The sequence below is a fragment of the Aptenodytes forsteri genome, unplaced genomic scaffold, assembly GCF_000699145.1.
Source record: "Aptenodytes forsteri isolate BGI_AS27 unplaced genomic scaffold, ASM69914v1 Scaffold103, whole genome shotgun sequence".
NCBI classification, from domain to species: domain Eukaryota; kingdom Metazoa; phylum Chordata; class Aves; order Sphenisciformes; family Spheniscidae; genus Aptenodytes; species Aptenodytes forsteri.
The window spans coordinates 252,569-277,044 of record NW_008796051.1 but is presented as its reverse complement, the minus strand read 5'-3'; the positions used below and the strand labels follow the sequence as shown (position 1 = coordinate 277,044).

General features: G+C 37.8%; 1 protein-coding gene across 1 annotated transcript; it reads left to right on the top strand.

The window, feature by feature from the left end:
- Positions 1-8,164: 8,164 nt before the first annotated feature.
- UGCG (UDP-glucose ceramide glucosyltransferase) lies at positions 8,165-20,743 on the top strand. Its single transcript, XM_009286253.2, has 9 exons — positions 8,165-8,169; positions 9,353-9,494; positions 13,716-13,818; positions 14,714-14,815; positions 15,210-15,322; positions 17,169-17,347; positions 17,770-17,856; positions 18,288-18,477; positions 19,844-20,743. Exons 1-9 carry the CDS (start codon positions 8,165-8,167, stop codon positions 20,012-20,014), a joined length of 1,092 nt encoding a protein of 363 aa, XP_009284528.1. The 3' UTR covers positions 20,015-20,743.
- The last annotated feature ends 3,733 nt before the right edge of the window (positions 20,744-24,476 follow it).

Below are 24,476 nucleotides of genomic sequence, written 5' to 3'. Positions count from 1 at the left end.
GGTAGTTGTAGAGAGCGATGAGGTCTCCCCTCAGCCTCCTTTTCTCCAGGCTAAACAACCCCAATATGCCTGTATAGTAATGACTTCCCAGGTGACTGTTGCTTTGGTTTGATAATGGGTAGTGTGCTACACTTCATTATGAAGCAGAAGAACTATTTCTCTAGTCATATGCACACCTTGTTAGACATAGAATAATCAAGCTGACGAAAATTAGATTTTGGTCAATGTACTGAGCTGTTATTGAGGAGAGATATCATAAGCACTTTCTAGTGAAATACTTTTTTAGCTTAAATCAACATGCATTTTTCTTGCAAGTCTTGCTAAAGTAAGATTCTGGGTTAAAAAGAGGTAGAAAACTTTCAGACTCATCTCCTTCATGAGAACATATATTTTGAAGTGTTGAATGTTAATAATAAGAGGCGTAGCAACTAGAAAGTGATAAATTCTTCCTGCCTTCATCCTCACAGATCTCTCTGATGGGCTAGGGGAGAGGGGGGAGTAGACAGGATTTTCAGGCTGAAGGAGTCTGTGGAGTCTTTTGCTATTCTTTCCCCTGCCTGCTACACTGACTGCACAGTTTGAGGTGGTACAGTGGGTGGTTGAAATACAGTGTCAAGGGTTGTACTGGTTAACCTTTTGAAATACTAATGAGGGGTTTCAAAATTAAGATACTCCACGATTCCTTTCAAGCATTTTTAAGAGAGATGATAACATATGTTTCATAACAGCATTTCCAAGCAGATTGTTTTATGTAGGTTGTGTAGTGGTGAGGGAAGTAAATGTTGTTTGTTTTTTTTTTTTGAGAGTCTATGAACCAAGTGTTGTGTTGTGTGGTTTTTTTTATAGAGAAGACAGGTGAAATTTACCAAGTTAGTTTTTCTGGTTTGTATCTGTTGGAAACATAACCCCCCCCCCGTTCTTCCGAACTGCTGTCAAATATAGTGTTGAGTGTAGAAGTGTTACTTTGACATTTTCTTTGGAAGGTTTTTTATAATTACTTTCTTCAGTTTCTGATGTTCCTTATAGGAGACTTATTCAAGTTCTCCAAGGCATTTACAGCACGAGGGCAGTGACACTGTCTCACTGACAATTATGTAGTCCAGACAAGGCTTATAGCTTTTTTTTTTTATTACCCCAACTGGGGGTAATAGGGCCTGGGACTGTGTGTTCAAACTTGTGTGAATTGCTGTTTGAGTAAGGTTTCTGCTTCAGTGGTATGCTGTTTTGTACTCTGGAAATACTTGCAGCTGACTTAAATAAAAAATGGCCTGTCATCCACTGAAAATTAAGAAAAAAATATTGGCATGGTATCTGCTTTATGATTCGTTACTGTAGTTTCTGTTTAGTCATTAACACAATTCTGTTACTGGCAGTTAACTGATTTGGAAGCTTTTAGGGAGAAGAAACTGGAAAATCTTGATGGGTGGCAGGGATCTTTGGCACAAAGGGAGCAGTAAGCAGCAACCTGGGGCCTGTGGGAAGCACATTATCTAATGTTTAGCAAATGATGTTATTTAAACTTGTGCCTTATGAAATGAATAGGACTGAGCTATTTTAATCCTATAGATTTGCAAAATAAAAGTCAGAAAAACAAATTGAATACTCTCAGAGTACAAATGTTCTAAGGCTTTGTGTTTTGAAAGATACCATACTTAACACTGAGGGATTGATCCTGTTCTAAAAGCTCTCTGCTGTGGTTGGTTTATCTGGCCCAGAGTTACTGCCATCCACTGGAGATGCTTTCATAAATATAACACAAATCATGCTGGATGCAGTTATCTGAAGTTGCATAATGTTTGTTGTGAGGAGTCTGTATCAAAAAGCATTTCTATTTCTATGCCTCGGTGGCTCTTGATTTGATGCTCAGAGAGATAATCCAAATCCCCTCCTACCTCTACACCTTTCTAAACATTTCTGCCATTCTAGTCTGCCTTTAGTGAGCATGTGGCTATGTGGTGACTCAGATCAGCAAGCTAGCTTTTTCTGTGGGATAGTTCTCTGTTTGATCAGCAGACTGATCCAATTTATCTTGTGGTGCTGACTGCTTTATAGCCACCAGTAGGCTGAGGGTGTGGGAAAGCAGAAACAGGGAATGAATTGCTATTTTGATGGCAGCCTGCAGATAGACTACAAGGAAAAACTGTGTGTTCATTTTAATGCTTACTATGGTCCAGTAATGGCTGTGTTGTAGGCAGCTTGCTGTGTTTTTGTTAAGCACATTTCATTTCAGCTTCCTGAATTGTGAACTATCTAGGATTCGGACAGTAAAACGGTTCCCATTACTTCAAGTTTAACTGCAGTCTATTGTGTGGGAGCCTGTTTGTTTCTCTGTTATCGCGAAGGTGTGGGGGCAGGGAGGGGAGTAGAAGAAGAATTTCTAGATTAAAAAAAGGGAGTGTTTGCTGGTTTTAAGTTGAGGTGTGTAGTGTTTGCTCTTTCTTCTTCCTGAAAGATAAGGTTTTTTCCTACTTAAAACTCCAAAACATGTTTGAAAAAAGTTTAAATTCCACCCCCCCTTGAAAAAAAAGACTGTGTCAAGTTATGGATTGCATCTACTGAACATGACTTTTGTGATAACATTTGGAAGAGGCTTCTTAAAGAATTTCAGCTGTGTATGAAGATTTCAAATTCAAAATGTCAAATAGCACTAGACAGGATTCCTACTGTTCTGCCTTGTATGATTTTATTTGTCTTCATTACTAACCGCTGATTGAACTACTACTTCCCAAACTGAAAGAGCAAATTGATGTTTGGTTTTTGAGAATATTTATTTTTTGAAAAATTACAATGATCACAGTCTAGGTTCTTTCTTACTCAATTCCGTCTCAAGACCTTTAATTTGACTTTTTTTTTTTGTGGAAAAGGTTTGACTCTTGGTACTTTGGAGCTTATTTTTTTTCTTTTTTTTAAATCATTCCCCTTCCTCTCCATTACCCATTGTGATTTCAGTGCGTTACATTCTAAGGTCCTTTTTTTTTTGTCTGTGGGGTATGTGTAGTACAGGAGAAAATATGCATTGAAAGTGAATGAAATGTTTGGTCTGCCTTCTACCCTCAGCTGGCATGTGATGAAGCACTAACCAATTGCAGCATGCTTTTCAACATAAATTTCTAGTATGCAAACAGTAGGATTACATTTTTTTCAGGTTTTTTTGCAGGCATGCACAAACCTATGACTGTTTCTCTGCTGGCAGACAGCCACAAGAAGTCTGTACTACAAAGTGGGCACCTGAGTCTTACCCACCATTTCCTTCTTTCAGACTTGTCTACTTCCCTCTATCTCTGAGCATTTTATCAAGGCCAAGTCACATGTTAATTGTTTTTAATTGCAATTGCTGTCACACTAAAAGTGACATTAGGGTTTCCTCTTAAGTCCTTTCCACTTGTCCTGAGCTGTGCATTTCTGGTCCTCCCTGTTGTTAGGTCTGACACTTGTGTAGCTGTTAGGTCAGTGGGTGGGTGGATTGACTTGCCGTGTGTCCATATGGCCGTTGAATCGGATGTAAGCAAGGGGCACGAGTGGAGGATAGGGAAGACTGTCTACCTGAGAACACTCTGGATAGCTGGTGGGCTGGGTTGACGCCAGCCAGCAGCCCACTCTGGATAGCTGGTGGGCTGGGTTGACACCAGCCAGCAGCTGAGCGAAGGTGTCCTGAACTGGCACCAGCACATTTCTATGGGGCGATGTCTTCCTTTCAGCCAAGAGAGGTAGAAGGGTGGCATGCCTTAAGTATTACTTCAAGAGTCACTTGTGAATGCTGGCAGTATTTTGTGCTAGTAATCTGGTTAGCTGTTTCTGGTGGGCAAATAAGGGCAGGGAGCCAAGCTATAAGGGAGTGAATGCTGTGAAGGAAAACTGTGATGCAGAGCTGGTTGTGGAAGAGTTTTCAGGGGACTCGGCCTAATCCTTGTGTATGTTTCTAGAAGGTGGTGTTGTGCCCGTGCTGCTTCCTTTGTGCTGACACTGGTCCTCCTCTTGACTCCATGGTGAGTGGGCTTATGCTGCTCATCTGTGGGCAGCTCAGCTCTTCTGGAAGGCTGCTGAAACCTGAGGAGGAAGGAGACCCTAGTCCTCCTCTTCTCCCATGATCTTGGCAGCACATTCGCAACCACCTTCTTGAACATGCTCTGGAGCTTCTTGCAGCCTTCCCTAAGGTGCCCTAACTCTAATCGGGCAGAAGACAACCTGAAGTGGGAGGAAAAAAGCCAGATTTAACTTTCTATTAAGTGAGTTGAAGCAAGATTGTACCTGCGTTGGTACTGGCACAATGTCTTGTTTGGCTGGTGTTGATGGCAGCACAGAGGAAAAGAAACACTGGGGAATCTTAGCTGCTAGTGAAGCTGCATGATGATCTTGCCATGTCCTTTCAAACTGTATACTTGCTAAATTAAACTGACAAAATGCTAACATTACAAATGGGGTAATAGTTATGTGGTGGTTTAGGTATCTCATCTAGGTCATTGTGGGATCAGACAAGTGTCAGCACCACTGGGAAACACAGCACATCCCAGAAAGAGGGAAAAGAAGGAAAGAGGGAGCAGTAGCCTGTAGTTAAGTTGGTTCGGCTATGTTACAAAACTCCACTCTAGGGGGAAGAAGGTTAAAAACAACATCAAGGTGTTTAATTCTTGCTTTAAGAATAATTCTGTCCATTTGCTAGGAGGTGATGTTGGTTTGTTTGATCTGTTTTGCAATTTTCAAATCTGTCTGAAGTCTAGGAGGTCCCTAAAAAGCAGTAATAGCGTAGTAGGCCTCTTAATGCACAGTAGTACGCCTGTGTGCTTAGTACGCCTGTGTGCTTAAGTCTGGGTAGGGCAGTATGAGAAATAAGTACTTGATAATAGCGTGTCATTCAGACTTAGTTGTGTCATTGCAGAGAGTGCTGTTGTGCTTCTCTCTCCCTCCATGCCCAAGTGTCTTGTTTTCCTTCCTGGTGGGGTAGACCAGAGCTATGACAAAGGCTGCTCGTGCAGACCCCTTCCCTCCTGCCTTCACAAGCAGGCAAAAACTTGCACTGTAGCTCCCAAGCCAAACGCTGTCTTGAATCCATGACTCTGATGTATATAAATAAAATCTTATTCCATCTATGAATATAGAATTATGCATATATTATTTTTATATATAAAATTGTATTCTCTCTATAAAATGTTCTTGGTTACTTAATTGTAAAATGGTCAGATGACTGTATAAAAAGTTACTGCTGTGAGAAACTGAAACTTATTTGGCAGTTATCTATTCCTTCTTATGTGGAATTGTTTTTATGCCGTTACATTAATGTGGTAGGATTTTAAATGGGCTAGTATTAGTCTTTGTGAAGCAAGGGTGCTGTTAACCCTTTCATGAATTTAGGGGTCGTCTGTAATACTTTTGGACTCCTCCAATCTTTCAGTTGTATTTAATGCACTGACCAGTGTGGTGTATCCGTAGCAAATTTCATTTTTTCTTCTGTGCATAAAGGTACCTACTTTTGGAAATGTTTTAACACAAGATATGTATAAAAAGTAAGGAAGATAGGGAGAACTTATCCTTTTTACCTTTCTGTTGCCAAAAGAAGCAGGATAATCCTACATTTTATTTCTCCTGTTCAAGCCAACATCTCCTGTCTGTTACTCCATAGCAGACCAACACTCCCCAAACACCTGTGTGAGATGGTTCAGCTCACGAACATGAAAACAAACTGGGGAAGGGGGGAGTGTGTAAATTCAGAAGTAGAAGCAGGAAAACAGCCCCTTTCAGAAGTAATGATCTGCTAGCTTCTCTCGATGGCCTGTGGAACCATAGCCTTCAAGGGATGTCTTCAGTGCTTCCTGCGCCTTGTTAGTGCTGTCTTGCAATATTTAAGTATCTGTTACAAATTTCTGACCAAGAATTATTTAACCTCCCTCTAGTAGGATAATTCTTCAAGTAGCTGCTGAGGGAAGGTTGAAATGAGTGAATAAAGAGTGTTTAGGGTTTTTCAGCTGCTTTTAAATGTCATATGTTACTATCTTGGCTGAGAGACCCAGCAGTCTGTCAACTGTAGCAAGCTTTTTGGTTTTGCTAGAATACTCTGCTGCCCTTAATGAGGTGAGGGGAAGAAGCGTAGTCTTCGCCTTTAAAAAAAAAAAGTTTTGTTGCTGATACAGGTTAGCAAGAAATTTTTTCAACAGTTTTGCTGTTGATACAGGTTAGCAAGAATTTATCATGTAGTATACTGGGCAGTGATAACTCAGTAGCCTGTGTTTTGTCTTTGGAAATACATTTTTCCTCTGCTGAGAGAAGAAATCCAGGTTACAGTTGCTTCTGTGGGTTAATTACTGCTGTGTTGAGGAACTAAGTATGAGGAAAACTTCGCAGATGCCTCTTACATGATACAGAATAGCTGAACTATAGCTCCTGACACCGTTATGCATCCTGCTGCTTTTTTCTTTCCCCACCTATGTACACCAGCACCAGACTGCTTAGAAGGAATTTCACAGTTTCACTACCTAGGGATTGCAGGCTGATCCATTTAATATATGTAAGCGCAAAAGTGCTTATAAATAACCTGGCTACTGGTCTTTCACACACAAGATCTGAAAGTGCCTTTAAATAGTGCTCTGCGATCATGTGTTTCAGAGCTCAAAGTTGTTATACATTCCTTGGTGTAGTGTTTTTCTGCAGCTTACTGCATAGGCAGAGGTGGAAAAAAATGCATTAAGCAAGTACATCTGTATAGTTAGTGTTTTTGACTGCTTTGGGCTAATTGCAATGCAAAATAATATGTAATATTCTATATGTGATACAAACTTTGTGAAAGGATTGCTTTCCTTTATCATTTTGAATTGTATATGTCATACGTGCTCTGTGGTAATGAAGACCACTGTGATCACAACATGTGTCCGAGAGAACTGAACCACCACAAGCACAAGTTAGTGCTCAAAAATACGAACTTACTACTTCATCTTACCTGTACTTTGGAGACTTTGGTGCATGTTCTGTAACACACAACTTCATTTAGAACATACCTGCATCAACAGTGTTAGATGTTGTTTATATTTAGTGTATTATTTTGACATCTGTGTTAAATGTTAGCCTTAATTTGAATATTGTAACTTGTTTTGGTTTTTTTTATAATAGTTGGTCTGTTTCACTGGTGATGGTAGGTTTTCAATTGTAACTTTTTAATTCTTCTTCAGAATACGCCACTTCACAAATAGTCCTTCTCAGTGTAAAAATGATCTGGTTTACTGTTAATTTGCCTCTTGCTCTGTAGAGTCTAACAGGGCATTGCAATTACTGGTGTGGAAATTGCTTTACCTTAGTGTCACAATACCACAGTGCTTCAGGATGGCAGGCTGCCACTTTTGTGCAGCGTTATGAATAGAACGTGAACTGGACTCTTATTTTTAGGATAGCATGTTAGAGACCGTCTTGCCATACCCTGTCAAAAGTCTCAGTGTATGGTGTTTCATAGCTGAATGGATCCTGACAATGCTGCGTGCCTCATTTGCTTATTTTCCAAGGTTTCCCTCTCCTACACCATGTGTAGGCTTTTCGTTATGTGATTCAATCACCTGCATAATCCTATGTGTCAGCATGGTTTGTAACATGATGCCTTGCAAGATTCTGCAGTTTTATCACTTGGTACTTATTCTTTATCACAGTCCTGCCTCAAGTCTGTCTTCATCCTTTCTGTTCTTATTCATTTCCATTTACTCTGCCACTTCCTTCTCCTATTTCTTCTTCGTCAAGGCTTTTGCCTCTGTACAAAGCTATGTGTATTGCTACAGTCTGTTTTAAATGGAGTACTTTTTTTTCCCCTTGCATTATCTACCTTTTGTTCCTCCTGGTCAAAGTTCCATTCTTGAGACTCTCCCTCCTTATTGGCACTAAAGCCCTTGTTTGCTTTTATGTTTTTGAAAATTGGTAAGAAAGTCTTTCTCTGTCTGTGGTAGCTATCTGAACTGTTGCTTTTTTTACTTTGGTCTGACTGTCCCTTGGCTGTTAATTGCTTGGCAAGACTATTTCACTTTACCTCTGCAGTGCCCAGGCTTGGGCTCAGTAACAGTACAAGGACATCATCTGCTTTGTCCTTCTGTCTTTTTAGTGAGCCCATTGTTTATGTTCTGCAACAGCATTATGCCCTTGGTGTCCAGCTGCAAACCTGCCTGAAAGAAGCGTGCTGGGGGCGGGGGGGAAGGCGATGAGGTAACACATGTAAGGATGTCACTGTCCCGTTTCAGGGAAAAAAAAACCCTCTAGAGAACTACTGGAATCTCTTAGTGGAGCTGCTTCGTAGTTCAGTAACTTCACTTGGTCAGGCACGTTCTTCAAGAGCATGCTTCCTAGGAACTTGACTTTTTTTTTTTACCATTTATTCAGAATGTAGCACTCCATGAAGCAACCCTATTCACATTTTTGGTTTTTTTGAGGCAGCATCTTGTGAATTTTAAAGTGTGAAAGTTTTTAAGTTAAGAATTGATACTATTTGGTACATGCTGCAATAAAATATTCTTTCAATCTGACTACTATGCATGCTAGAGAACTACAGTATGCAGTATATACACTAATTTGCAAATCTTAAGTTTCAGCAGATACTTTTCCTCCAGTTATTTAAATTATATATGTATATTACTTGATGCAAATTTGATTGTATACTGGCCTGTCAAGCTTTCAGAATTTAACTTTGCATTCATTCACAGGAGTGTAGGATTAAACATTCATATTAGTGAGTTGTGACATGATCGTCAATTTACTTTGTATATTCATTGCTGAAATACTAGTGACTGTTTGGAATTGTGTTCGCAGTATATCTATGCTTCTGACCCAGCCTGATGTCCAGTTTCTAGGATTTTTATACTACAGTTGATTGATCCTTATCCTTTTCTTGCAAGTGTTTGTTAACAAATTGATCAGTAGGATCAACTGTTTCCCCTGTGCTTTCAGTTTGCTTTAAGTTATGCATAACTTAATGCAGGTAAAAGCACCTGACCCTTCTCTTTTTTTGCCTTGTTTGCAGTAAATTAGTTTTTCTGAATATCTTATTATAATACTATGAATTTTAATGCTATGGAGGAAGGCAGAAAAATCTTGTCTCCTGTGTAGTTTGAAAAAAGTGATACTCTTACTGTTCAAAATGCATAGTGCAAAATGCATTAATCTGAAATGTCTGAGTAAGGTTTAATTTAACCTACATACAATGCTAAGGTTTTTTTAGGCATTGTCTCTGACAGCAACTGTCAGATATAAAAATAGCTGTTGTTTCTACAACCAAAATTAATTTTTTTGCAGCAGTTTTAACTCCCAAGCTTTCTTAGTTCTGACTGTATTTTGAACGGAATTCTCTAGCATATTTTCTTTATGTGGTGGTGTATGTTATTTCTCCTTACAGACGCCTCCACCTCAATAAGAAAGCCACAGACAAACAGCCATATAGCAAGCTTCCTGGTGTTTCACTCCTAAAGCCGTTAAAAGGTGTGGATCCTAACCTGATCAACAACTTAGAAACCTTCTTTGAACTGGATTATCCGAAAGTATGTATACTGTTTAGTGTCTTTTTTTTTTTCCCTCCCACCCTCCAAAAGTCCTGTCAGTAGCTTGGGCTAGAACTATGCAACTTGATTGTGTATTGGGTTGTCCTTCCTTCCACAGGGAATACATCGTTACACATTTTACATGGTGCAAACAAAACTTACTGCTTTTTAAAAAGCTGTCTATAAAGAAACACAACCAAGGCTTAGGGATGAAACATAGTCTGCACTTCACTAAGATTTGTTTCACCATTATTCCAGTGTTGTTTATAGCAGTATGAAACCCTTCAATCTATAAAAGATCATTTGAGAGGCCAGACACCCTCCCCAATTAACTACTTCTCTGTAACAGGTTCTCTAAAAGGAAATAAAAGAGAATCTGAAAGGTTCTCTTAACTGATAGCCTGAAACTTTCTGGTGGGTCTTACTGATGGCTCATCTAACGAAGAATTGCTCAATGATTAGGTGGTGTACCTCACCAGTTGTTGGTAGGTAGGATAGTCTCCAAGCCACTTATTGGTGTTGGGAAACAAATGGTTAATAAAAGCTTACATTTGCTCTTGAACACTGTTTGACTTTGTAATATAAGTGATAAGTAACGTAAGTGATAAGTGTGTCAGATGCTGTCCTTGCTCTAAGGAGCTTACAACTTAAAGGAGAAATCCGCACATGCTTGCTGCATCATTCACTATTTGGTGTATGCTCCTGTGGATGGAAAAAGGACTACATTTTATACTGCATATCTCCTATCTCAATTCTTCTCAAAACTGCTTCTGACACTGCAACTTGAGTTGTAAAAGGTCAAAGGTATGTGTAAGCTGTACAGTGAGTTTCCTTTGTGTATTCTGACTGAGAGCTTTAAACTAACTCCTAAGTGGGCAGGGTAAAACAAACAAAAAACCCCCACCATTTGAAACTTATTACAAGTTGGATAGTTCTTCTGTAATGAAGCTTGGGGCCTTTTGAAAAGCTTCAGGCATGAACGTTTGAATCCCTTTCAATGCAACAAAAGTGCAATAAGGATTAAGTGTGGCCAAGATAAGTTTAAAGCGTACTTCAGGCATGCTGTATACGCTGATATTGCAGACAGTGCAAAGAAGCTGCAGCAGTATCTTAACCTGTTTTATTACTATAATGAGCATCAAAACATTATGCAGCTGAAACATTTGACTACAAATGCTATTTGTTTGAGAATTCAGAACAGCAGCTATGCTGGATCTTGCTTTATGAGACATAGTCTTGACCTAAGGGTCAAGATAACTTACACATATGGGTGGCAATCCTAAAATATTGCTACTCCAAACAAATCTGAATTTCGGGTAACAATAGTGGCAATCATATTTTTCCCAAGGAGAGTGAAAATGGAAGGTATGAATGTTTGACTTTACTGGGGCACAGATCATACAGTACAAGCAAGATCCCCAAACTGTTTGAAAACACATCGGTACAATAACTACAAAAATAACTCATTTGAGAGATTGACATTACACCACAAAAATAAAAAAAACAGTATTGCTTGGTATTCAAAGTTCAGCTGTCCAGGGAAAAATTATTAGGAAAGAATAATCGTAAACTTGTTCCAGTGAAGCTGAGTTTAACCTGCAGTGATACTGATTCTCTGAAACTTTTTTGTGATACCCCCTGTGTGAAATAATCTTGTGTTGTGTAGAAGCCAGTTATGCAGCTTCTAAACTGCAGGACTTACACGTAGTATCTTCATCAGTGAACAGTTCTTACCTACTGTGCATATCGTAATTTTGGCAGAAATCTTTCTATTTGTGGTGTGTCCAAATGAACCTGATTGTAATGTTTATGTAGATAAGCATCTTTGTATTTCTTCTGCTTTAGTCATACTTTTTGTTGTTCTTTACTTTGTTACTGCATACAAAGGCCATTTACTGTGAATTTTTCTGTTTTCAAATATTGCAATGTCGAAGTTTTTTATTATTTCTGGTTGAATTTCTTGGAGAATAGGGATATAGAAGTGTCATTGCAACTGTGGATTGAAGATTAATTATTTAATTACTAGCAAAAATATTTGTTCTTTTACATATTTAATTGGATGAGCAATAAAGAACTAATTTCTTCAATTGGTAATTTCAATGGTATTCATGTTGTCAGGGTTGTTCTGTTGTGGTGGAAAGACCTGTCTGCTTAATGAGACAGGTCTTCTACCCTTTAAATTCCATGTTCCATGCTGGTAAAATGATAGGAATCAAATACTGTTTGCTCTTTAGGCAAATTGGCTTTGAGTTTGTGTTCTGAGAGGTAGAGATGTGTTTGTCTGATGGTTTTTAACACTGGACTGTCTCTTACCAACTCCCATTTAGTGGTTAATGATTTTAAGTTTCCACAATATTCTGAATGCAGTTAGAGTTGTTGCGTGTTTTTGTGTTTAACAATACTATTTTTTCTTCAAAGAATGTATTTGTTTAACTTAGTGTCTTCTGTTGTATGAAATACTTCTTACGGAACAAGAACATCAGATATTGTCATCATTGAGCCCACAGGCAGCTTTTGAAGTTCAGATTACTTTTTGCTGAAGTAGTTTACTGAAAATGAAGTTTAGTGAGGTGATAGAATAGTATAAGGGAGAATAAGAACTGTTTTGAACACTAGTTGGGACTCTTATTTACAGCTGCTATATCAAATGAGTTCCAAGAAACTTGTTTTTAATGAGATTGAATTTTTAAATCTTGGACTGTAAAAATGGCTTCTAGGTGTCTTGATCAGAAATTTGCATTTTCTGAATTTTATTCTTTGGATTGGAGCTCTGATTACTGAACTATTACAACAAGTTATCTTAACAGGGAGAGAGGAAGGTTGTATCAAGTAAGGAGCAGTCAAGGAATTTGCTGTTAATGCAGAAACAGAAATACCGCCATGTCCTGGTTTTGGCTGGGATAGAGTTAATTTTCTTACTAGTAGCTAGCTGGCATAGTGCTGTGTTTTGGATTTAGCATGAGAATAATGTGATAACAAACCGATGTTTTAGTTCAAAGTCAAGGACTCTTCAGCTTCCCATACTCTGCCAGTGAGGAGGTGCACAAGAAGCTGGGAGGGGGCACAGCCAGGACAGCTGACCCAAACTGGCCAAAGGGACGTTCCATACCATGTGACGTCATGCTCAGTATATAAGCTGGGGGGAGTTGGCCGGGGGGCAGAGGTCGCTGCCTGGGGACTGGCTGGGCATCGGTTGGCGGGTGGTGAGTGGTTGCATCACTTCTTTCTTGCTCTCGTGCTCTTTCTCGCCCGCCCGCCCTCCCTCGGTTTTTGTTTCTCTCTCTTGTTGTTTTACTTTGCATTAATATTCTATTATTTCAAATATTAAACTGTTCTTATCTCAACCCACAAGTTTTCTTACTCTTGCTCTTCTGATTCTCTCCCCCATCCCACCAGGGCCGGGAGGAGGGTGAGCAAGTGGCTGTGTGGAGCTTGGTTGCCGACTGGGGTTAAACCATGACTCTCCATCAAAGCTTGCAAAGCTGTCTCAAAACATTGAATGATTCTTAAAATGCTGTTTCCTCATCCACTGTAGCTCATGTGTAACAAGCATGTAGCTTGATGGCTGAAACAGCTACAGTTTTTCTTTACCTCTTGTTGATTTTTAACCATTATTCTATTAATGAGGAAAATACATATACATTACATATGCATATACATGCTCCTGAGCTTAGCTTTATTATACAATTAAGCGTACACGTACTGGTCTCTGTGGGTTGTCTTCCAACTCTGTTCTGCATATACATCTACAAAGGAAAGGAAGGTGTAGTTCAGAGGTATGCAGTCAAGTGTATCATAACATCATTCCTTTAATATTTTGTGTGCTGTAATTTCATTGAATATAAGATTGGATTTAAGATTTGTATGTGGACAAAAATGGAAGTGGAAATAAAAATTTTACCTTGTGTACCGGGATGTCTTGCTTCATGCCTAATAGAAACCCTTCCAATAACAGGAAAATTAATGTTCCTCAGTACAAGAGTTTATTGGGATACAGGCTTGGTTCTTTTTTCACAAGTACTTGGTTGTGCATTAAAAATTAGTCTTATTTAGCTGTAAAACAACCTCCTTGGTTTTATTTTTAATTCTCTAACAGTGCTCTTTTTTTTTTTTTTTTCCCCCAGTTTGGTACACTGTTAAGCTTTATTCCCTAGACCATATTGATGTTAAGTGTGTGTGTGTAAATATATACATATGTGTATACATTTTTGTTTTTACTAGTATGAAGTACTACTCTGTGTACAAGATCATGATGATCCAGCTATTGATGTGTGCAAAAAACTCCTTGGCAAATACCCGAATGTTGATGCTAGACTGTTCATAGGTAAGCAGTGCAACGTGAAGGTGGGACCCTTACTTGTAAAATGTTTAGGTCTTCAACTCCATATACAGTATTCTAAAATAAATAGTTGCCTTGTTCGGTCCATGTTGCTTCTGTAGCTTAATCATCTGTTTGGGGTAAAGTAGTAAGTTTGCAGTCACAATCTGTGACATCAGTCCAAAAAAACTCTAGAAAGAACGGTTTATGCAAACCCCGCAACTTTTTCCTTCTAAGTCTCAAATACAGCAGTTTAAATCCTGTCTTTGCACTGAACCAAATGTGCAGGAAGTGACTTGGAGTTGTGGCTGTATTTGAGCTTGAGGTCCTGCAACAATCCTTTTTCATCAGTTTAGACTGTAGGGCTCTCTTCACTTTACATTTGAATTAGAGGAGGGAAGGCATATTAGAACTAGGTAGTAGAATGTCTTTTTTTTTTTCTCTGACATGAAACAAACTGAGCCATTCTGTCAGGAGCAAAAGAGTGTCTCACTTTATTCTGCTCCTTTTTCATTTTTCTGCTAAAATTACTGTAAGGTATAATGGTCATAATCAGTAGTCTTTAAGAAATAAAAGATAGAGAATATTTACCTTACAGAATGTAGTAGTAAACTTTGTAGTTCTACTGCCCTTTAATTACGTTAACCTTGTTACCCTGCCATTTTGAGAAAGCATTTAAATATTTTTTCCTTTTTAATTTTCTCCATAACTGTAGTAAGATCTAAAATATAGAAGTGAAAGAATACTTAAATTTTAAATTCTTTTCATAAAAGTGGACTTTAAGAATTGATGGGTAAACACTTATTGTTCTTCAGTTAATATATCTAAATATTTTGAGTATTGAGTCTGAATTCTAAAAAAACCCCATACATTATTTGTGTATGATGTTTGTATTTTTTAGGTGGCAAGAAGGTTGGCATCAACCCCAAGATTAACAACTTAATGCCTGGCTATGAAGTTGCCAAATATGATCTCATATGGATTTGTGATAGTGGAATCAGAGGTAGGTGTGTCTTGTAATTCGCTGACTGTTATATTGCTCTTAATCCCTATAGGCAAGCAGTTGTTGGAGATTATTTTGCCTGAGAATACAAATAGAAATGAAAGTTAGAAATCTGGAAAAAAATATTTTAATGGTATAAAAATGTTTAATCTCTAATTAAGGGTGAAAGTTCCATTTAAAAAAATACTGTTCAAACTGTTTCCATTGTACTTGTTGTTGATCATAAAAATTGTGTTAATCAGTATTATTATTTTTCTGAAACTTTGTTGCTCCAAAATACTGTGCATCAAAGTGTGTGTGCTCTTGATATTGGTAATAGAATGAGAATTAGTGTCTCTTTACAGTAGCCTGTTAATGACAGCTCATTGAACTGTCTTTTTTATTTGTCACTTAGTAATGCCAGACACGCTGACAGATATGGCCAATCAAATGACTGAAAAAGTAGGCTTGGTCCATGGGCTTCCCTATGTTGCAGACAGACAGGGTTTTGCTGCTACCCTTGAACAGGTGAGTGCAATGGTGTCTTTTTTTTTTTGGCAAGACCTTGCTGACTAAAAGTTGTATAGTGCTTCTTGTACCTTTTGAGTGAAGAAATGTTTATTTTCAGCTGCAGTCACACTTCAAACTATCTAGGATAACTTTTAAATGCTCCAAAACTTTACTGTGGTGCTCTGAACATTGATTCAATGTTTAAGTTTACAATACAAGTAATAAAATAAAACCCGTCATTTTCATCCTGTAATCTTTAAAATTTATTAAAACTGAAGAACTCTTTCTAGTGCTTAGTCAGGAAGGGCCATTAATTCTATTTTGGTGTCATGGCCATTTCTGTGTTCCTTTTCAGACAAGTCAGAGCAAAGTCCATCTCACACAATATCTTATTTCTAGCAGGAGTTATAAGCAGAGCCTTGGAGGAGAGTAGAACACAAGCAAGGCTTATATCCTGTTCTCCTGTAATACTGTCTCAACTTTCTGCAATTTTCAGCTGAGAGACTTCCTGAGCAGGAAGTAGACTTGTATATTTACTAATCCTTAATATAGTAGTATTTTAGTAAGAACAGATTTCTTACATGAACTTTTCCATCCTTTCTTTGAGTCCATACAGATTTTTATCATCTATAACTGTCTTTACCAGGAAGTTCCATAGATCTACTATCTGTTACAGGAACCACCACCTTGTTCACTGACACTTGTTCTTCTATAGTGCTATTTCATGTCTCCTAATACTTGTTTTGGAAGAGAAAGTGAACAGTTGATTCCTATCCGCCATCTTCGTATCACTCATTCTGTCCTATTCTCCCCTCTTTTCTTTCTCAGTAAGTTCTCTTTTGTAGAATGAAGAGGTTGAGTTTTCTTGTTTGTTCCATGTCTCTCAAGGCACGTGATTTAATAAACTATCTTTTATTCTAAGCTGGCACATATAAGGCATTTTGGCCCCAAGGCTAGCTAATGTGTGTCAAAGGCAGAAGTGTGAGAAATGAAAGTGCAGTGAAATTCAATACTCCTTCATTGCATGGACAGAGGGCAGCTCGTTTGATTTTTGTGACACAAAGTCTGAATTTCCTCTTACAAGAGAAGAGCAAGGAGCTATAGCACAAAGCTTTTAGTACTGCTACGTGCTACAGTAGCAAGAATTACAACTCCTCCTTCTTTATTCTTGGAAGAGCTTTTTGCTTCTGGATCCAGTATACTGGAAGGTGAGCATGCCTCTTCTTGAATGAGTTACTGTATTAGTAAGACCAGTGTGAAGGCCATCTATTCGAAGAATAGTAGTGAGAGGTACTAGCACTCATTCCCACTGTCTCTTTATAGGACACTCCTAGTTTTAAATTATTGAATCTTGTAAAAAGACTCACTCACAATGTGAATTTTTTCTTTGTTATTTCTGGTTGCAAGCACATTAAGTAAACAAAATTCCCCTGCTTCTGTACAACCATATAATAAGTTTCTAAGAACATGTATGCAGTAATGAAGTTAATCTTTGTAAGAGGAAGGAGACAGCATGTCTGTCAGCTGTCACCAAATAATATATTAATCCTAGTGATGAGTAAATTACTTAATGGATTTAATTTTTATATATTCCCTGAGAACAACCGCAATAAATTAGAAATATCAAATGAAATATGGTAGTTTAGTATATGGATTTAAAACCCACTTACAGATTTATAAAAATGCAGCCAATATCACTACTAGATTTCTCAGTTTGGTGGTAAAGATCTTTCCAAATATACCATCATAATTGGCCATGTCTAGCACTTTTTGCCCTCTAAACATTTTTGGAGTAAAAGTTGTCAGTGAGTAGCACTTGCGTAAATACATGTAAAGTTTTAAAAGCCTTATCTTGTTTTGGCAGGTTTATTTTGGAACTTCGCATCCAAGGTCATATATTTCAGCCAACTTAACTGGCTTTAAGTGTGTAACAGGAATGTCATGCTTGATGAGGAAGGATGTCTTGGACCAAGCTGGAGGACTGATAGCTTTTGCACAATATATTGCTGAAGATTACTTTATGGCCAAAGCTATAGCTGACCGGTAAGATGACTCTGAAGTAAGCTTATTGCTTTAAGTGCAGTTTAAATCTTTTTAAACACATGGTACATACTGTAAGTATAGGTCTTCAGGTCAGCTTCACATGTATGCAGCAAACATGCTTATGACATGCGCTTTGTCCTATCAATATAGTCTTTTAGAAATAATTAAGCCATATCATTGTCAATTCCTTTAGAAGAAAGTTTGAGAACTTGGTTTAAGTATTACTCAAGTGGTATTTGCTCTCTTCCAATGAAGAGACTTGATAAAATACACTTAATCTCTTTGCTTATACCCATTGTAGTAAGATGGCACGTATGCCAAAGAAACTTTTCAAGCCTAATAAAATTCTTGGCTGTTTGTTCTCTAATTGTTTTTTGCATCTCTTATTTGCATGTTTTTGATATGATACATTCATTTTTCAGGGGTTGGAAATTTGCGATGGCCACACAAGTTGCAATGCAAAACTCTGGTTCATATTCTATTTCTCAGTTTCAGTCCAGAATGATCAGGTAAAATTTTAATCCTTGCTTCCTCTCCCACCCACCCCGTCACCTGCTTCTGATGTGGATAACCTGATAATGAGAGGGAATGCATTTTCCAAGCTAATTTGATCTAATGTCCAGAATGCTGAAGTTCCAGTGCACAGCTTGATGCATGCTTCTTGTTAGTGTTGGGAGAGAGGCACTGACTTTCCACAGAAGTATGACTGATACAAGTATTAAAAAACCCTAAACAAACCCACTTAGTACCTTTTAAATGCTATCTGCAGTATCTTTGAAAGGGAGAATTTTTGCAGTATTTTATTTGGAGGTGTAAATTACATGAGATTAAACTAACATTGTCAGAAAAGACCACGATGGCTCATCATTTGATGAGGGGGGGGGGAAGAGGACATAAAGAATAATGCATAGTCAAAACTGATTTGTTTGACTTTTTCTAGGTGGGCCAAACTGCGAATTAATATGTTGCCTGCCACAATAATTTGTGAGCCAATCTCAGAGTGCTTTGTTGCCAGTCTAGTTATTGGATGGGCAGCTCATCATGTGTTTAGATGGGATATAATGGTATTTTTCATGTGTCACTGCTTGGCGTGGTTTATATTTGACTACATTCAACTAAAAGGTGTTCAGGTACGTAGCTTCATTTTCTTTGGAGGTTATTAAAGTTACTAGTGCCATCTACTTCAGCAAAAAGCTAAGCCTAATTATAAAACCAAAATAATTCTTTTGACATCAAGGAAATAATAGGTCAAATCCTGTTACTTCTCAGTCTTCCAGCTTCAGTTACAGTAGCATGAAAAAGAGTAAGTGTGCTTGGTTTGTAATTTTGTTTTCTATATGCATCTGCCTCTACCTAGGTTCTGAAAGTTTGCATATCTGTCCCCTTAATCTTCATGTTTCCAGTCTGCTCTACCTAGGCATATCCAGAAATTTTAAGCTTTTTTTAACAGTACAAGAACAGCAGCTTTGTGGGTTTTCATGGGTTTTTTTTCTTATCTTAGTTATCACTTTGTCTTGTATTTATTGAGGTGTATATGTACTCAAGTATATTTTTCACTCTATTTTGGTGGTAATGAACTTTTACAGGACAACTGTAGCCTACTCCTAAAAATAAAATCTTCCCATCACTAGAAGTGAGGCCTCAAAACTTTCAATGTAGAAAGATGTCACAAATCAGAACTGCATTTGTTCTTCTAATGCTGTAAGAACTATTTAGACTACTTTCTGCTGTGACCATATTCCATCCAAATCTGATCCATAGTTACTTGTGTATTCAAACTTATCAAACAGTTCTCAGAATACTGAAAAATATTCTTTTGGTAGTCTTATCACATATTGGAAACAAACAAAAAAAGTTAGGCCTTGTGTTGATTCTGTAGGACTCCAGAAGGTCAGTTTAACAGTCACCTTTCTGATTACTTTTCTCACCATGCACACCATGTAAAAGAGCTTTGTGCCTACTCTTCGTCTTCTGAAGCCTCTTCAATTTCCAGCTTTGCATGTAGCTGGAAATTCTCAAAGGAGCAGAAAATATAGAGAGGCTATAAGCTTTTTTTGTAGTCCCACTTTTCCTATGCAATAGGCCAAAGGCTTGTTTATTTGAATTTCACTCCTCTGGGAATGTGCAGGAGTGTTCTGTCCAGATGCTGTTCTTCTGGCGTCTGTGGCAAAAACCCAGTGTCTGCTTGAACACAGTTTTACAAAGCTTCAAAAAGAAAAAAGTGAAATTGTCATACTTTTCCTTGCCTTTTGCTCTACATACAAATCTCTTTTCAAACCTTCTGGGTCATTCTGTCGAGCTCCTCATGTTTAATATGGATAATCATATCTTGAACAGGAAGATGTTCTTGGCTTATAAAAAAATACACTATTGATATGTAAATCTGTATAATAAGCTTTAGAATAGATTTATCTGTAACACAAATGTTTTAAATTACTTTAAAATTCCTTTTGGATAATCAGTATGTTGATATACTTGTTTTTTTTATATTCCTAGGGTGGTGCTCTGTGTTTTTCAAAACTTGATTATGCAGTAGCTTGGTTCATCAGAGAATCCATGACAATTTATATTTTCCTATCTGCTTTGTGGGACCCCACTATTAGCTGGAGGACAGGACGTTACAGATTACGTTGTGGAGGCACTGCAGAAGAAATTCTTGATGTATAGCCACAGCTTTGTAACTGTGAATGTCAAAAAGAGAAGGGGGGGGGGGAAGAAAAGTATTATAAATTGTTTATATAAATACTTTTAAGAAAATCTACCTTCAGTAGTTTTATTACTTGTATGTTTTGGTATCTGTTCTTTAATTTATTTTTGCATGGCACTTGCATCTGTAAAAATACATCTGTAGTCTTGGCCAAACGGTACCTTGCTCCTATGTACAAATAGAAATGGAGAGAATTGGTCCTGACATCTACTTTCTATAGGAATGCTCTGCAGTAAACTCTTTTTTTAAAAAAAAAAGCGTATCCTCCTGGATATGAACAGCTTCTTCTGCCACGGTGTGCTAGCCTAGCAAATCCAGGGTTCACATAGCTATTTTCCAGCTGGATTGTACAAGGCTGTACCTAGTAAAATCACAGAAGTACAGCTGATTTTCTGTTTTATCCCACTGAATTGAGCTAGTAACAGGACCTTGGGAAAGAAGCTCTTAAATGCTTTATGCCTACCTCTTGTAGTTGCTGCAGAACAAAATGAATGGAAAGGTAAAAATGCTTTGCAAAAACAAACTAAAGTAAAGCTGGAGTCATGTGTTTATATGTATATATGAAATACTTTCGTCATTGCAATGAACCAAAAGTGGACTGAGTTTGATAGAATGAGTTGGAAGGAATTACTGGTCAGGCATGTATTGTGGGCATCTTTTGGCCAACTCTGATCTGGTTCTGTCTTGAACCTCGTTAAGCACTGTGCTGTAACTAGCCAAGCTGGTCCCCTTCAATATTTCCATCCTTTTTTAAGGGGTGTTTGTTTTTCCCTGTGAGTGAATGCTTTGATGGGGGGTGGGGGCGGCAGGGGTGTGTGTGTGTGTGGGACATAGTAGGTGGTAGAAGGGAGCAGAAATACATTTCAGAAACACTTCACACATGAGCTATTTTCTTACACAATGTCTTAAGAATGTAATTTCATGATGCAGGTATTTAATATCTTTTTAAAGTGAACATACATACCTATACTAGTCATAATTAAGTATTCAACTGCAGTAGATATTGTGAATATATTAAAAGGCCGGGTGAGTTTGCTGTTACTGATTAAAAATATAATCTTAATTTAAATATCAAACTAAGTCTACTCTTGGCTTTTTGCCTTCTACTGTTAGTCTAGCCTTTAAATTGGACTTTTGTATTCCAGTGGTATGACTAAAAGGACGAGATTATAATGCATGCCGTGTTTTTCCCCTCTCTGCTCCCTGTAGCTTGGTTTCCAACCTCATTGTGAGACTTCCTAATTTGTGGTGAACTGGACTTGTTTTCTTTGAACACTTTTTAATTAAAAAAACACAGCAAAGCTAGAGAGGGATGTTGCATAAGCCTTTTGTTTTCATAATTGTATTTATGCTGCTTTACTTTTCTTCAGATGGAATTAGCATATTGTCACCATGAATGTGAGCTGCTAATTACAAGGCTAATGCCAACAAAGCAGCTTTAAAAGTTGGATGATAATGTGTAGCATATTAGCAATAATGACATGTATTTATAAAAATGGACATTTTTACCTTACTGAGCCAATCCCTTACCTGCCATATGCTACACAAGTGTAATGTGTGTGTATGTATGTGTTGTAAAGCATATTCTGGGCCAAAATGCTTCATCCACCTTAGTATCTCTTTTGCCTTATGATACCATGGAAGTCTTTTAATGGGCATTTCTGTATGAACAAAGGCTTTTGATGCATGCTTCATTCTTTTCATGTGAATCAGGAAGAAGCACTTTTCCTGAGGAAAGTTGCACACTTGAAAGCTAGTCTAGTTGTGACCCACGAAAACATTCTGGTTTTAATATTGTTTTTTACATAGTTGAATTTTGCTGACAATGTTTGTATCTTCATTTGTTTCATGAAGTTTGATGCCATTCATTGCACTGCTAAAGTGAAGCTTAGCTTGCAACTTAGCTTTATGCGGATTTCTATGCAGGCAATGGAACAGAACCAAAAAAAAGGCTGAACAGACTTCATTTTAAAAAAAATTAGGTGGGGATAATTGTTTAACAGGTGCTTTTGTATTAGTAGAGCCATCTTTGGTCATGAAAAATAAAGCTTCACTTAAGCAAATAGTTTCATTTGGGTATTGTTCGGTTGATTATGAAATGGAAACCAACACTCAAATGTTGTAGGAGGTGCTGCAACAGAACTTCTAAAAGTTAAAAATGGCTAATGTAAAGTTGTGTTGATCTACAGATATGTGGAATATACTATGTTTATTTAAAATCATTGTCTTGTTTTTTCTTTTATTTAAAAAATAAATATTGAATACAATCTGTTTGGAATACCCTTTTTTTCCCCCTTTGTTCAGTGGTGTTGTAACATGACAGCCTTAAGTATTTATGGCAGTTTTGATAGATTTGGTTTCTAAATAATCTTCGTAGCAATAAATAGATGTGCCTTTCTTTTGAGGTTTTTACACCTGGACCATTTGTTTTGGATTTTATATTTTGCTGAAATTAACTTACATGTGCCTAAATCTGATTTTGAGTTGTCCTTAGTTTTTTACAATAACTTCAGTGCATAAAAACCTCACAACTGAACAGATAGTTCTGTATCTATTGTAAATAGTCAGCCTAGATTCAGATTTTAGAGGTGGGTATCTTTGCCACAAAACATGTTAAAATTGAGGAGCAGTGTTGATACTTTGCTTTGAGGTACTCTACCAAGAAAGCACTCTGTGCTTGCTCTGTCATCTGGCTTGGCTTTTTCTTATCTCTTCCGTAACACACACAAAGATTCTCATGTGAAACTTAGTAAGAGACCATGTGTATAATAGAGTTGTTGGAATCTGGGAGGCCTGGCAGAAACAAACACCACTGGAATCACTTGAAAACTACTTACAGAAACTTAAATATTCCTGAGTGTATTTTGTGCTCAATACATTTGCAGCCATACAGCACAATACCCAAATCCCCTTTGAGTCCTTTTATTATTTTCCTGCCTACTATTAAATAATGTTTTGATTTTATTCTGTGCTTTCAAATGAAATCTTTCCCACTTGAATTCCTTTCGTTGCCACTCTTCTGTCTCCTGACACTACTGACTACCTGCATTTGATCTCAGTCTGTTTTGATAGCTGGAAAAGTTTTGTCTCCTTCTAACCACCTGCTTTCATGTAGCACTTCTGAAAGCTGTTTCATTCATCTTAAAGGCTTCTTTTAATCCTCACACCTGATTTTGGATCATCTAATTTTAAGGTGGGTTTGAGCTCCAGCTGTTTTGGGTTGAACTGGTCCCCCAACAGCTGTGACACTGATTCTGGTTATTGAGGCTAAGGAAACCTAAAGTTTTGTATGGCAATAGATAAACCTTTTATAGTTACACAAAGTGACTTCAGCTTAAATACTCTCTAGGCTTGTCTAAATAATAACACTTGGAAGAGAGGATGGCAGTGTATAGAATGGCAATAATTTCAAACTTAATCCAGCTTTTGGGTCTGAGAATGCATAAGCTGAATTTTCTAACTAATTGTCAGATTATACTGCATGGGTGTACAACTTGGATATTCAGAGTGAATGCACAAGTTTAAATAAAGGTGTTTTCTTAGCTCTTAAAATAAACTAAATTTCATGACAGAACTGCCCCACAAGAATAAGTGCTGCATATCTGCAGATGAGAACTTCTCTCAGGAAAGTCATCTCTACCTTCATGTTGGCTTTGGAGAAGGCATGTATGATTCCTACCTTAGTGTTGTAGAACTACACTGTAACTCAAATCGGTGATTTGGGATGTGCTTTTAATAAAAAAACCCCAAAACACCACAACAATACACAACCCCAAAAACTCCACAGAATCAAACCCCACTGGCTTTGCGTATCCTGTAGATCCTGAGCATTTGAAGTTGGACTGCTTTAAAGGTCATTACCTCTTCTGCATTGCACAAACAAATTTCCATTGCCAGCTATCAGACAATTGAGAACAAGTGATAATTCTTATGGCTTAATTCCCCACATTCCACTTTCACTGCTTATTTGTCTGGTCCTTAGAGTTTGAACCTTTCAGTAAGGAAACAAAGTTTAATGCAGCACTTCAGGGCAGTTTAGCCACTGCCATGTTTGTGTTAAGAGTCTGGTTACCTGTTTCATGTAGAAAGCTGCTGTTGACTATATTGCAAATCTTTGCTGAAAACGTTTCTTCTTTTGTAGCAGTTTCTACCGGCAGCTGGCTGTGTTTCAGTTATGAGTCCTACATGCAGGTCAGTGTCCAGTTCTCCCTTCAAATCCATCTTGTTCAGCTACAACCGAGCCAGCCAGCCTTGTGGATCCTAAGGCTTTGTCAGTGTTCAGCTATGACCTTGCAAGGTTATGTCCAGTGTGTTTCCTTTCCAAACGCAGTTTTAGGTTAGTGTCTTGCAAATGTTCTAACTGTCCTGAAGCCCTGCAGTCTGTATATGGAAAGCAGTGTGTCTAACTAGCCTTTTCAGTGG